This window comes from Protopterus annectens, chromosome 7.part0 (assembly GCF_019279795.1).
Source record: "Protopterus annectens isolate FY-2018-M chromosome 7.part0, PAN1.0, whole genome shotgun sequence".
Classification (NCBI taxonomy): Eukaryota; Metazoa; Chordata; order Ceratodontiformes; family Protopteridae; genus Protopterus; species Protopterus annectens.
The window spans coordinates 1,255,493,537-1,255,509,359 of record NC_056739.1 but is presented as its reverse complement, the minus strand read 5'-3'; the positions used below and the strand labels follow the sequence as shown (position 1 = coordinate 1,255,509,359).

The 15,823-nt window shown below is 37.2% G+C and overlaps 1 protein-coding gene across 3 annotated transcripts in view; it reads left to right on the top strand.

The window, feature by feature from the left end:
* The first annotated feature begins 5,908 nt into the window (after window positions 1-5,908).
* SNAPC5 (small nuclear RNA activating complex polypeptide 5) overlaps window positions 5,909-15,823 on the top strand; it is a 57,250-nt gene continuing 47,335 nt past the window's right edge. The window contains exons 1-2 of one of the 3 annotated variants that reach the window (XM_044077873.1): window positions 5,909-5,994; window positions 10,733-10,837. In XM_044077873.1, coding sequence (XP_043933808.1) covers window positions 10,748-10,837 — 90 coding nt within the window. In that variant the 5' untranslated portion in view covers window positions 5,909-5,994; window positions 10,733-10,747. Of the gene's footprint in view, window positions 6,073-6,129; window positions 6,448-10,732; window positions 10,838-15,823 lie in introns of those variants that run through there. The other 2 variants (XM_044077872.1, XM_044077874.1) reach the window with 2 other exon arrangements.

The window sequence follows — 15,823 nt, the reverse complement described above, 5'->3', positions numbered from 1 at the left end:
TGTTGTAAAGGCTAATGTCAAGAGCCTTTGGCTGACCAAGATGACTGTAAACTGAGAGCTATCATAGATTCCCCCATGAAACAAACATCTTACAAGAGAGTTTAACACAGACAAATGACTCGTGCCAAAGTCATGGACTAAAAGTCCCTTTTGGGAAACTGAAACCCAAGCTAATTACTCTATCAATAAGATACACCTAAGATTTATCCTGGTAGTAAGAGATCTGAGAGCATCTGTAAACAGTAACCTGGTTTTTGACCACCATTTGGCCAAGGTAGTAAGAAAATCATTCTATGTCACCCAACTTATAATCAAGGGCATGACATCCAGGTCCAAGAAAGTCAACTTAATTTGGCCCTTTTCAGACTCATCACTGAGCATAATGCCCTCTTCAGCATGTACCTGACCAGACATATGCAGCAGTTGGAAGACCCACAAAGGTTCCTTACCAGGTGAATCCAGGGTATAAACACATTGTCCTACATGGATTGCCTTAAAGCCCTTTCTCAATACCCACAGGTGATCTATGAGTGGAATACAAGGCATCCATGGATCCAGCTCTGCTGGACCTTTGCACATCCAGAAAATGAATAGCATCAAACCCACCAGATCCACGGATTTAAATTTTGCTTGTGATGTAATAAGACATGTTGGCGAGGCAGATATGTGTTTCAGAGAATCCCCATGCTCTCGAACAAGCTCCCTATCCATGTGAAGCAAAGTCCATCCTTAACCCTATTTAAGCGTAACCTTGACCAATGGATGGGAAAATCAGAAATTCAGCTCTGCTCTGGCCCCCATGTCACAGACTGACAGGCATACAGTTATGCCCAAATTACCATATTCCATCCTAATAAATGCCCATGATACATAATGAAACAATTGGGTTAGATTGCGTGGCTAGGCTTGTAAAAACCCTGATGGTTGTTAGCCTATTATAAGCTTATGAGCCTATAATGAATCAGTATTAGAGAGAGATTTAACAATAATGCCCAGTTTACATTATCTGCAAACTTCATTAACAAACGTCCAGGTTGCTGTATGGAGATTGAAGAAGGATATACTAAAAAGGGGGGGCTTGTTATGCATCCGATCACTTGGTAGGTATGCCAGTAATAGGAATGGCCTTAGCCATTGACTTACTAGTTTGGGGGATGGGGGGGGTCTGACTGTAATAAGCCAGTGGCTATAATGTAATCATTGCAGTGGCTTATTACAGTAAAGTGTTTTTTCCCCTCTTCAAAGGAAGATGGGGGCTTGAATGCAACTGTAATAAACTGATTACTAATTACAATTAAGTGCTTTTTTTGCTCTTCACTTGAAGAGCTGAGAGGTAGGACAATAGTTTGTGGTATTGGCACAAGGCATAGGTTGAGCCAGGTATGCGTCTACCATCCCAAGATCTAAGGAGTTTGATCTGCCAAGGACAGGAATGACCATATAAATATCAACAAAATGAGACATTTGATTTTAGGCCTTCAGTCTTTGAATTACCTTTGGACTACAGGCCCTCTAAGAGTATTCACAGACAACACCACAGTCGTGTGGTACATAAACAAGCAGGGGAGGGGGGCAACAAGTCTTACAGTCTTTGCAGATTGGCCTTTATGGCATTGGAAATTGCTGTTCAAGATGGTCTTTTTGTTGGTAGTTTATATTCCCCCAGAAAGGAATGAAGTGGTAAAAGCATTAAGCAGATCCACTTGGACCCTCACAAATAGATGTTAAACAAGGAGGTCTTTCTAGACATTGTCCATCAAAGAGGTGTTCCACAGATACAGCTTTTTGCCTCCACCCACAACAGACAACTGAAAAGGTTCTCAGTTATGGAAGACTGATACAGTGTCTTTTTCTTGGACAGGGAAGTTTCATTATACTTTCCTTCCCCTACCTCTATTGCCAAGAGTTCTTCACAAGATTATGAAGTACAAACCAAAAATCTTGATGTTGACTCCCTTTTGGCCCTGACAGCACTGGTTCCCTTTTCTTTTCCATCTGGCCAGGTGCAGTCATCACAAGTTACCTCACAGGTTGGGCCTGCTCACACAGAACATCCTCATCTTCAGAGGCTAAAATACCAGCTATCAGAAAATCTTATGTTTCCAAATAGAAGAGATTTTATTTGTGGTACTTAAAGAAGATCCATGACCCTTTTTTAGTGGGAATCCCTACAGTTCTCAGTTATTTGCAGGAGTTCCTCAACTCTGGACTGGCATAATATTCTGGGAAAGCTCATTTGTCAGCCATATTTGCCTGTTTGCCTATAAATCCATGCCTTTCTTCACATTTTGAGGTCAAACAAATTTTGAAAAGCATCCTACATATTAGGTCACTACAAAAACCTGTTCCTCCATCTTGGGACCTCAAAAATGTTCTGGAAAAACTTACTGTAGCTCCATTTGAGCTAACTGGCAGTTCTTCCTTGAAACTTTGCACTTGGAAAACTATATTTTTAGTAGCCCTTACTTCTGTCAACAGAGTTTCCAAGTTTCAAAGTTTGGTAGTTCCACCTTTCCTGTTTTTTTTCCACAGAGATAGCACTACTCTTAGAACTAATCCTTCCTTCATGCCCAAAATGGTTACTGCGTTATCACTGAACTAATGTATCAATCTACCTTCTCCTCAAAACAGAGGGAAAATAATTCTTCATTCTTTGGATGTGCACAGGCAACTTAAATTTTACTTGGTCAGGACTAATGACATTAGGAAATCAAACCAGCTGTGTTACCTTTAAACAAAAGAGTTTGGGTTTACAAATCTCTAAGCAAACCATTTTTCCTGGATTTCCAAATTAATTTCCATTTGTTACACTTTTCATGGGAAACAGCTTCCCATAGCTACTGAGGCTCATTCCACTATGGCTGTAGCCTCTTCTCCAGCCTTCTTCACGGGTTTGCATTCTATAACTATTCTTGTGGCTGTTAAATGGTTCATGATTCACACTTTTTCTAAACATTACAAGTTAGATGTGTTTTCTAGAGCTAGAGCAAGATTTGCTAGGTCCATCATTCAGGGTTTGTTAGACCACAAATCTGCTTCTTTATCATCCTACCACACTACTGATCAGCTTTAGTACTCTGTCATCAGTTAATAATACTGCAACAGTGCTTTTGGAAGGACATAGTACAGTTATGTAAGAACTTACCATAATGGTAGATTTCCTACTGATCATTATTGAAGTATTGCATCCCAACATCCTTTCCCCTATGTGGACTTTTTTTTTTGGCCAAGTTGGATCTTTTCCTTTCCCTCTCTTTACAGAATATGTACATATGTAAATGGTTACCTGTCTTTCTGCTTCAGACTTTTGGTCTGGGGCAACCATGTTCTGAGGTAATTCTCACTCATACATCCCTTATGTACCTCCCATCTTCAGACTTGGTTCATACACTGCATGTACTGAGCAAAGAAGTCACCCAAACTTTGGTATGCAGCTATCCTTGGCAGAATATCCGATCAATTAGTAATACTGTAATGGTGATCAGTAGGATATCTAATATTATGGTAAGTTCTTACACAACTGTACTTTATACAAACATTGTGTTACATTAGCCCAATTAGGCTAGATTTACAAATGCATAAAGAACCCAGTACTTAAACACAGCCTAACTCCTCACAGGAGAATCTTAATATTTTCTTCCCAGCTCTCACTAGTTCATTTCTCATTGTTCAGATTTTCCTTTCTTATAAACCTCTTTCCCTATCCATCTGTTCTTTTTCTCATAGTTCCTCTTTTCTATGAAACCTCCTATACTTCTCAAATAATACTTGCTTTTCAAGATTTACTAAACATTACCCCTTCTCTTCTTACAGTTTCCTCTCCTACATTCTATATAAAGCATAGTAATACATTTGTATTCACCATACATTCATGTTTTTTCTTGTTCTAGCTTTGTTATTGCAGCACTTTCTCTTCCAATATATGGGGTCTGCTCTACCCCACCTACAGTGTGTATAACTTGCAGCAGCTGTTGATTGTACTGATGCCCTGTATTCACTCTTTGAATATGACCATTGTAAATATTTTTATGTGTATTTTTTTATCTGTCTATAACATGGATTAAATTGTGGATCTTTTCTCCCCATGACTCTGCTGAAAAGGGGTTAGACAGCCGAGGGAATTTGCTACTGTGTAAAGTTTTACTGACATCGCGCTGTACACTGTCTATGGGGGAGTCAGCTGTTCTGCCAGTATGCCAATGTTATCAATTGTCAAAATAAATAATAGAAGGAACACCGTCCCTGACGTTTCAGCTCGCTGCTACTCTCCTCTCCTCCTAGCAGTTTGTGGACGTCAATGCCCACATAATGGATTCTTACTCCAGAGTGAAGCATTTTATTATTTTAATGATGCCTCAGATTAATTAAATGTTCTGCCAGTAATGGTTTTAAAATATTATCAAATAAGAAAGAGATACTAAGAAAATGCTGTCCGTAAACTTTATGCTCTCTCAGCTAATGCGAACAGCTAAAACCCGCACCCCAATTACAAACGCCATAGCAACTAGAAAACACAGACAAATTCAATAAAGATGTAAACAAAGTTACCCCTCAACTTTCCAGATTTTCGCAGAAAGTCCAGATTTTTTTTCCTTGTCTTTTTGGTCTGTTCAACATAAAATTTATGGTTTTCTGGATTCTCGTGTTAAGTAAGTGTGAACCGAATTCAATAAATAATAACAAGCATTTGAGTTTCAGACTTCTTGTGTTTCAGAAAATGCATGGTAACACACGACCTTTTAGTCTAGCAGTTTTCAAAGTTTATGAGAGCAATATTTAAAATTTTTCCCAATTTTGGGGGCTTTATCCCCAATTATTGTTGGCTCTGTCTGTCTGTATTTTTTTTTTTTTTTTTTGCTATGAGGTTTTGAAGTATGGACTTTGCTGATGTGAGCAGTTATTGTTTCCGCTGCTAACGGATAAGACCTTTGCTACTAAGGTTGCCACCTTTTCAAACACCCAATGTGGGGCATTTATGGTACAAACGTCAGATTTTGCAGGCCAAAACAAGCCCACGGCCAGTACAAAGGACAGAACTTCACTTTTTTGCCTAAATAAAAGCTTATTCTTGTAGCATTTTTGTTGCTTACTCTGTTTTTGATAACATGTAGGTGTTTCAGATACAGAATAACTGTTTTATGCAACTATTACATAAAATATAGGAAATAATTCTGTCCTAAAATCTCAGGACATTTGCCATTTTTACATTTTTTTTTTTTTTTTTTTTTTTGCATGACACAACTGCCCAAACTGGGACTGTCCCTCACAAAGTGAGATGGGTGGTAACCGCTACTATGTGCAGGTTAAAGACATAAAAAACTTTGTAAGGGACAGTCCCTCTTTGGGCAGTTGTGTCCTGCAAAAAAATTTAAAAAATGGCAAATGTCCTGAGATTTTAGGACAGAATTATTTCCTATATTTTATGTAATAGTTGCATAAAACAGTTATTCTGTATCTGAAACACCTAAATGTTGTAAGAAATAGAATAAGCAGCTAAGATGCTACAAGAAAAAGCTTTTATTTAGGCAAAAAACTGATGTTCTGTCCTTTGTACTGGCCACGTGTATGTTTCGCCCGGCAAAATCTGACATCTGTACCAAAAATGTCCCACTTTGGGCATTTGAAAAGGTGGAACCCCTACATAAAAACACAACCTGTATGTAAATCTGGTGCTCTGGCAGCAATTAAATAAGATATGTCTTTTGTGCAACTTTTCCTGTCTGCTAGGGTCTGTAGTAAATTCGCTAGAGATCGTATATTTTTACCGTCAACAAAACAGAGAGAATGCATATGGAAAAACAATCCAGCATCACACAAACTTGATGGGGAACAAAACTTTCACAACAGTCTGTTTCACATGGGCATGAACAGAATTGTGGGACAGGAAAAGAAGAAGGTGGAGAAGAATTGTGATGACGTTCTTACAGTGGGTGGGAATAAGAACGCCCCTTCCGATGAAAATTTGGTCCAGAGTTTAACTCTGCGATTATCCTGGTATAAATTACTAAAATATACATAAGGCTAGTGTTAGGATCGTTTCAAAGTAGCCTCATAGAAACATGAGGAGAACAGGTAAATGCTGCGCAGGTCACACACGTCCAGAGGTCAGGATCGGACTCTGAGTATTAAGACGAAGAGCTTAACCATTACATCGCAGTATCGTTCTTTTCGTGGAGTTAAATATACTTGAAGTGTTAGAATAGAATCAGATATTGAGTTGCAGGGAAAGATGTTGTCAAGAGAAACATTTGAATAAAGAATGGAAAACTTTGCAGTAATAATACTGAAGATATTTCTACAGAAGAGAATAGTTTAGTTCTGTGTTGAGTAGGGAATAATAGGGAACAGCAGTGTATGGATATTGTATTGAATGGAGAAGGAGTGGAGGACAAAGAACTAAGCTTCTGAAATTATATTTAAGAAGTTAATTTAAGCTATCAACGTTTGGTAAGTTTGAACTGAAATCAGTGATGAAAACTCTGCAGAGTAACTGTTGCGATAGACCATGCTTTAAAAGTATGAGACAGTAGCAGGCCTGGATGGCTGTGAGCATGTTGTATTAAGAGACAAAATTAAGAACATTTTCGTTGAAGTATTTAATGGATAACGAGTAGGGGATACGGGAAGCGTAGAATATATGAAGGGGATATTGCGTTTTTACAAGAAAGGAGAGTGCAAGTAATTACAGAACTGAAAGCTTACTCTTTGCTAGGTATTGACCATACAGTTGTATTAAACAGGATAAAAAAAGTTGTGCGTAATAGTTTGAAGGTATTAGAGGCACTGGGGAAAAATAATGGTAGGTAAGGAAAGTAATCAATAAAATGAAGAAATGCTGTTTTGTCAGGAGATAACGGAGAACACTGGACCATGGTTGTGTGTTTGCATGCTGCTTAGAATGTTACAGCAGTAAAATGGTTTGACAGTGGAGAACTTCTACCATTTATTTATTTTATTTAACATTTGTTAACCGGGAAAGTCCGACTAGGTTCCACAGAGCCTGTTTTCAGCGGAGGCCCGGGGAGAAATGCTCCAGATGCATGTCTTTGGAATGTGGGAGGAAACAGGAGTACCCGGAGGAAACACACGCGAACACAGGGAGAATATGCAAACTCCACACAGAAGGCACCCCAGTCGAGAATCGAACCAAAGAACCTCTTGCTGTGAGGCGACAATGTTAACCGCTGCACCACTGTGCCCCCCTCCTCCTCGTCACCATTAACATTCTAAACCTTATTACTGACAGTTAAAAAAATGGCTGCACCATCATCTGAAGATAAAACATTTGTTACAACTGTGTGATTTTGCCTCATACTTCCCCCATGTTCTTAGTAAAATGTTTGACCTTCTGGTAAATCACTGAAAATGATAATGGGTCACTAATGTTAGACATTTAGTATTTAATACTTAACATCTGATTTTTGACTTGTCCTTCCTCATCATACTTCTTACCTTTCAGAAAAATGCATGTTGATGCAGGACCCATTCTATTTAACCACATAACATCCTTGATTATGCAGCATCATGTTTTTGTCCTATCTAGTGTAAATTGTTTGTTTTTTTTTTCCTGGTAAATCATTGAGGATTATAGTCTATAACTTGCACTAGAATTTCATTCTTATTCAGAAATTGCATGGTGATGTAAAATAAAACCTATTTTATTATTTTTTTAAGTGAATCCAAAAAAAAAAAAAAGCTTCACACATATCTAAGACCAGCATTTGTATTGTCCTAAGAACCCAGCACTGCATTCATGATCACAACTTGCACATGGTCCAGTGCTCTCCATTATTGCTTTATGTTAATATTCACTGGGAGAAGGCCTTTGATACTATGCAGCATTTTTATTACTGCAGGTCTTACAGGTGATAAAAGTAGGCAATGTTTATGTAAATAAAAATAATCAATAAAAAGACAGGTAGGAGCGAAGCAGATGTGTCAATGAACTTGCCAAAACTGCAATAAATGATCCAGAGATATCCAGTTAATGTTCTCAAAGAAATCACGAAGTAAATAAGAAGTAAATATATTAAATCAGGACAAAACTTTATTCCATGGAATAAAGTTTTGTCCTGTTTTAATATATTTACTTTGTGATTTCTTTGAGAACTTTGTGATTTCTTTGAGAACATTAACTCGAAGTAAATAAGAAGTAAATATATTAAATCAGGACAAAACTTTATTCCATGGAATAAAGTTTTGTCCTGTTTTAATATATTTACTTTGTGATTTCTTTGAGAACATTAACTGGATATCTCTGTATCATTTATTGCAGTTTTGGCAAGTTCATTGACACATCTGCTTCGCTCCTACCTGTCTTTTTATTGATTATTTTTATTTATGCAACTTGGCAAGGAGCGTTTACCTGTTTGGTAGTGTTTCATTCATAGTGACATTTTTAATGTTTATGTAAAGTTTATTGCAGTTTATAATCAGTCTAATAGTGTACCTGTTCTAAATGGGTACACAGTAAAGGCCTATAAACTTAATTAGGGGATTAAACAATTCCCCTGTTAGTTGTTTGTTGTATTCATTTGATGCCAAGTTAAACCATGCTTTCTGGAATATTTGGGAACCAAGGACAACTGGCTAGAAATTAGTAGAAAAATTCAGCTGAATATGTGTGCTTTTAATGTAGATGTAATTTGTTTTGTTATGCTTAGGCATATATTATCGAAAATTGTATTATTTGGAAGCTGTAGATAGAAGGATTTGGGTTATGTATAGGAAGATTTAGAATACACAAGACAGTCTTGCTGGTTTGAAAACAAGAGTGTATTACTATACAGAGCCTTATGGATAAAAAGGAATGTAAATGATTTGTAACTATTTGTGCGTGTGTTTTAAACACCTCGCTACTTTTACTTGGACAGCTTATATGGATCTCCGATGGAAGAGAGAAATAAGGAGCAGGAGAAAGCAGTGGATATTTGTAAGGTTCTTTTAATGTTACTGTGATGGATAATCATCTTTCCTCATAACAGTTAGTAAAGTTGGATGGAATTTCAGACTCCCAAGCTAAACAGACCATATGTGACTCAGTATTAAGGACATAATAGCTACAGCTATGTCATCTATAGCCATGCAAGTTGCTTCTTCATACAATAGTGCATATTTGCAGTTTAATAAATTTCCTGCTGAAACAGAAGTGTCTCTTCTCATTTTAGCTATTGTTGAGAGTGAATTTGCATGGTGAGCTTCTTCTGAGGTTTCCTAAGATAATATAGTTGCTTTTGGAATACACAGCGAATGAAGGGTGGTGCAAAGATGCTGAAGGCATCCTAAGGTATTTGTGGAAGCTATTTTAGAGTGCCCAGAGTTGCAGACAGTTAAACAAGACCAAAGGGCTGGTATGTTTGATGGAAGATATTTTTATTATGATGTAGAATTTAACATATCGGGGGAATCCCCATGAACAGCTATGATGGAGCCCTCAAGTACAAGTTGTTATACACTTTTATTTGGAAACAGTTAATGACTTGAAAATGGAAATGTGCTTGTGAGACAGAAGAAAGCATAGTAAGACATGGCCTAATTGTAAGCTTTGATTTATGTTCCAGTACAAAGCATAAGGTACCAATTGTGGCTAGAGACATGTTTTTGCCTGAAACTTTCAAACTAAATTTAAAGATGAGGAAACGGGGACACATGGAATTATTAGAATTGTAAACTTGGAAGAATTTAGACACTCCATTATATATTTGTAATGGTCAGTGTGCTGTAAAATTTGCTAGTCAACCTAATCATTTTTTATATCCTAAGTATATTTGTGATGGCAGTGAGCATTTAAGGTTTGTAGTGCAGAATTATGTATTGTAGTAAAATTCATAAACAGCTAAGTGGATTTCTGTAATAGATAGGAGGTTGTTATGTATAGAAGCCTTGCTGCAGTAGTTTTCTGAGCTGCATGCAATGCAGTAGTAGGTGTGTGTGTGTTGGGCTTGTGTGCGTATGTCAAGTGTGTGTCTGTGTTTGTAAGTTAGTTACTATGTGCGTGTGTGTGTGTATATATATATATATATATATATATATATATATATATATATACACACACACGTTTTTATATGTGTGTGTATATATGTATATATATGTGTGTATATATATATATATATATATATATAATATATACACACACACGTTTTTATATGTGTGTGTGTGTGTATATATATATATATATATATATATATATATATATATATATCTATACACACACACGTTTTTATATGTGTGTGTGTGTATATATATATATACACACACACACACGTTTTTATATGTGTGTGTGTGTATATATATATATATATATATATATATATATATATATATGGTACTAGATGTATGTACATGTGTATTATACTTGGTGTGCCTCCCTGCATGGTCCGAGTAGTGTCAGTGCCAGTACTCAAACATGGATCATCTGGAATGTAGTCAGGACTTTACCCCCTGTGCCACAGGACCTGTGGCCAGAATGTTTTAAGCTCTTTACAATGAGGTTTGTCTTTCACACACACACACACAGGCTTTGTGACAGAATACTGCTTTGTTTTATTTTTTGTACGCAATTATTAGCTGTGACCTAATCCTTTTTTATGGCAAAACAATTTATTTATGTATGCATTGCAGCTAAAAATTAAGTAAAAAATTATGCATTACAACTTTGCAAGTAAGTGCACAACAGATGTGAGTATAGGCACTATAGTGAATTACCTTAATGTGTGTGTGTGTTTCTTTACAGTTTAGAATTTGAAAAATGTTGAGTAGACTACAGGAATTGAAGAAAGAAGAAGAATCTTTGCTGAAAATAAAAGCAGCTTTGCATGACCAGTTGAATAGGCTGAAGGTAAATGTTATGTTTAAAAAAATAGTTTTGGGTAACTTGATATTTTCAAATTAAATATAAATAAAAATACTCACTAGACCAAGAGTCATTCAGTTGCCTCTGTATCATGACTTAAGTTAGCAAAATGCACAGTACTGGTAGAAGAGAAGGAATTACTAGGTTTTAGGAACATGATGACACTGGTTAAGGAACTTTGTGTCTACAAGTGTAAAACTACTGTCAGGAGAAATGTGGAAGTGGTATGTGTTCGTATCCTGTAACGCATGTAGAAATACATACACTGCAGCTAAAGTATCATATCCTGTAGGTATAGTTTCTAGTGTAATACATGATGCGGTAGTAGGTTACAGTTTCCCCTATTTTAAGGCACTGTGAAATTTGTGGGGGGAGGCAACACAGATAGATGCTCTGTGGACTGACTATACTTCAAATTAAAATTGTGGGAGTGGACAGCAGCGTGACACACTTAAGAGCACACTGTTGAGTGTACTTCTAGAAAGAATGGAGAAGGCCAACAGTAGCCACACACACTATTAAAATCTCACAAGGTATAGAAACTTGAAAAGAAAGTAAAGCCATGCTTTGGCTAGAACACAGACAAAAACCTCTGCATTTCCTAAAACACCAAGCCATTAAGGTAGTACAGAAATCAACAGAGAAGAATATGTGTTACAAAAAAAGTCTATTATGACTTTAACTTAACAAGTGAGATTGATAGACAATAATACTTGGTGCATAATCCCAACACTAAAGTAGTGAAGAATACCTCTATGCAAATGGAAAGGGAAAAATATTGGGTTGTACACTCAAATAGAAAAAAGAAGGCCTAAACAGAGTCCTGTGCTTCCCTGTATAGGGATAAACAGAGTATTTGTTAAAAATGTAACCGTTAGCAACACATACTTTTACTTTAGTAATTTCTGTTTGTTTATTTATTTTTACGTTAAAGAATTGACTAAATCAAATGCAGAAGAAACACACTGACATGAAATATCTTTTTATTTGAACAGATAGAAGAAAGACCTGTGCCTATATTTTTAGGTGAAGACGCTGTAGTTAACTTAAGTGTACTGATGAAAATTTTCAAACTTGCTAGATTTGCACATCAGCAAAGAAAAAACGGGAGGCTGCTACATTAGGCAGAGCCAGAGAAAACATAAGCAAAGAGTAGAAGGTGAGGCATATGGGCAAAATGCTCCATACAACACCTGTATTTCAAGTAAAAAGAAAAGACTTGGTATTTCTTCTCTGTCTTTGATTCATCTTGTTAAATTTCTCAACTGGTAGTTCCAAAACCTTTTAAGAATACTTCTGATGAAGCTAGCACATAGTCATGTTTGGGGAAGTTACTTGGGGATGGGCAGAACTAAAGCTAGAACATTAGCCAGATTTTACTTGCTTGTTAGAATGAAATATGTTTAGAATTTCTGTGCAGAATGCCGAAAAAGTCAAAAACTGCACCACGTCCGGGGTTCCATGGTCCCTTCAAACCTGTACTTACTGTTGAGGTCCCACTGGACAGGATGGCCATGAATGTGGAAGGCCCATGGGTAAGTCTTATAATGGCAACCAAAATGTTAATCTGTGGTATTTGGATGGGGTAAGAGCAATACAAATCTTTATTTGCCAGTATTATATTAGTAATTTATATATTTTGTAAGTTAGAATATGTGTCAGTGGATCTACTTCAGTAGATCGAACTTTTAAATGCTCGAAGCGCATATGTCCGAGGTCATAACATCGAACATTTAAAAAACAAAACTAAACATTTGTAGTAGGGGGACAAGCCCCCCACACCCCCCGCTACTTAAATATACCAACTCCAAGATCACACTACATTGCGGGAAAGGAAAATCTTCCCGTTCCACACTGTACGGGGATTTCCATTCAGACCGTTTGAACTTTTAAAAGTTCGATCAACTGAAGGGGACCCATGTCAGTAATGGTTCGATCAACTGAAGGGGACCCATGTCAACATGGTTTTAAGTATAATAAACAGCCTGCTAAAAAAAAAAAAAAATCCACGAGATAGGTGCAGTGCTAAAAACCTAGCAGTCGTGGTTGAAAATACATTTACTAGCATATAAACAAACTTGCATCAGACCAATTATTGAATAAAATATATATTCCGTTCATATTCAGATGAGCAATTACAGATGCTAGAGTCTATTTAGAATAATTTTACTAGATGCATACCATCTGTTTGTCACCTAGGTTATCAACAAAGGTGTTTGAAACTCTTTTCTGTTCACAATTCAGTATTATTACAGAAGAAAACTTATTTTAACATACTGAGTTTTTTAAAGATTTGTGTTTGTAGATAAGACGCACACATATATGTATGTGGGAGGAGCTTTCTTACAGTTTAACAAGTGTTCATTTATTTATCCAGTGGTGGGGGGTTGCAATATTGTATTATTATTTTGGTTCACCAGATGGCAATATTGTAATGCAGTATATTCATGGTATGATTGCATTGAATTAAAGCTTTCCTGCAGGCTGGTTTAAGAAAATGAGATGTTTTAATTTTTGTTTTCAACTGTATTTCTTGACTTAAAGTACAGCTATGTAAGTAAACTTACCATAACAGTAGTCGTTCAAATGATCATTGCTGTAGTGGCCTTAGCTGTATAGGTTATATACTGCCAAGGATTTAACAGCCAGCCAGCCTCCAAAGCTTCAGGGCACTTTCTGCTGGCTTAAGCAGTTAGGTAGCTCAAGCTAAGCTGTCCCAAAAAAAAAAAACAGGTTTGAGCTCCAAGCCCTTCAGGGCTTTCATGCCAACTGAGAGAGGAAGGCTAAGCCCTGAGAGGACATAGTTGGGAATAAAAATGTATACATATCCTGACATAACCAAAAAATAAAGGGGGTGGAGAGATAGTTGAGTGCCTTGATTAGAGCAAGTATACCTTTTATGTTTATGTGCTTGCATCTGTCTTTGATGTCCCAAAACCTTTGCACTTTTATCCCTCCTGACACTGCTCCCCAAGCAGTCTGTACTGTTTAAACCATACATCAGTAGCTGCAGAAATCCTATATTTTTGCTGTTAAGATGATTTGGCACACTGTTTGAAGCATTCTTGGAAATGAAAAAAATAACTATTCTCTACATGTGAAAACTGGCATGCAAGGTATGCAAGGCAGTGTGAATAAATGGCTGTATCTAAAGCTGTAAGTTAGACTACTAGAAACTGACAAACTTCTAGCCAATTTCATTGGCATAGAGGAATAAAGCCCTGATTGTGTCCTGAATGACTTGAATTTGAGTAGCACCTTGGTTGGCTGACTGTGCTCACAGAGGATAAAGATAAGATGATGTGATCCTCAAGATGAGGAAAGGCAAATTGTGGCTGGGAGGAAGGTCTGCAGCTGGCGAAGCCACCACTTTGTGATATTGTTTGTAAACTGGGTGTATGAAAATGTGCACCAACATGAAGGGGAATTTGTGGACCTCCACTGTGATGCATATTACAGCAGGTGGGGGTGGGTGGGGGCAAAAATAAAATAGAAAAAAGTGGCACACTTGAATGCTTCAACCAGATTGACTTTGGTGTGATTGTTGAAAGATTAGGGCAAACGTAGTCACACTTTTCTGCCCATCCTATATTCTGCGTGTCTTGCCTCATAAAGAGTGGCAGTTTTATTATGCTGTCTACATTATGAATATTAGTTCTGTACATCATGAATATTAGTTCTGTAGTCACTGTATGAATCTCCTACCAGAATAAAATTGTGCAACAGGAGCACCATTGTTGAACTATGATTTTATAGGTGCCAATGAAATTGAGGCCAGAATGTTAAAAACAGCCAAGTTAAACAAGATAAAGACATTATCCAGAACATACATAATAGAATTTGAATGTTTCACTCATATGTTGATGGACAGTACCTTGGGAGCAAAGAGATTATTTATTTGGCTTATTGAAGACTTATTTACACATTTGTTAACCAATAAAGTGCAATATTTATTTATTGTATTTATTTATTTAAGTTTGATGACCGGGGAAGTCCACTGGGCCATAAAGAGCCCGTTTTCAGTGGAGGCCCAGGGAGAAAAGCTCCAAATATTGCAAGTTACATATTACTTGTTACAAATGAATAACAATGATTTGTACAGAACAATTAAAACATTTACAGAAATATAATACATTATGTAATAATCTTTTAGTGAGTTAACATTTAAACAGAAGGTTACTAGTCCTTTTGGAGCTTTGGTAAACTGAACATTTGCAGAAAGACATTTTTGTCAAATAAGCTCTTTGTAAGTAAATATTAAACAAGTAGCTACTAGCCCTTTGCAGGTTAGGTGGACCATTTTGCATGGAGAGAGTACCATGGAAAGTATAGTACATTAGATAGCAGAGAGAAAATCAGTCCCTGGTAAGGCAAGACTGTTTTAGGTTGTGATGAAGCAATACAATTGGTAAATGGTAATGATTTCAGTGCAGGGTAGAAAGAGATGTGGTGGAGAAGGGTTTATGTTGGAGTGTGACATGGGCATTCCCATTTGGCTGACAGATGAGAGTATAGCTGAGACTTGAAATTGGTATGGTTTGGAAGATTGCGAAGGTGGGGGGGGGGGGGGTTCCACTGCTTGGCTAAGGAGAAGGACAGTAGTAGGTGGCCAAGAGGTCGTGCTGGTTTGCGGACCTGAAGGAGATTTTGGTTTGTGGATCTGAGTTGGTGGTTGGGTAAATAGAGTTTTAAGGATGTAGCGAGAGATGGGCAGTTTGTGGGTTTAAAGATGAGCTTGTGGGCAATGGTGAGTTGTAGGTAACTGAGGTAGTTGGGGAGTTCAAGCCAATTGAGGGTGAGGAGGGAGTGGAAGTGGTGGGATGAGTTTTTTGAATTGGTTGCAAATTTGCAGATCTTGTGGTAGCAGGATTCAAGTTTGGATCGTAAGCCAAGGTGGAGATTTGTGAACAGTGGGCCACCATACATCAGGGAGGGGAGCAGGAAGGTGGATGCCACTGCTTGACGGGTAGA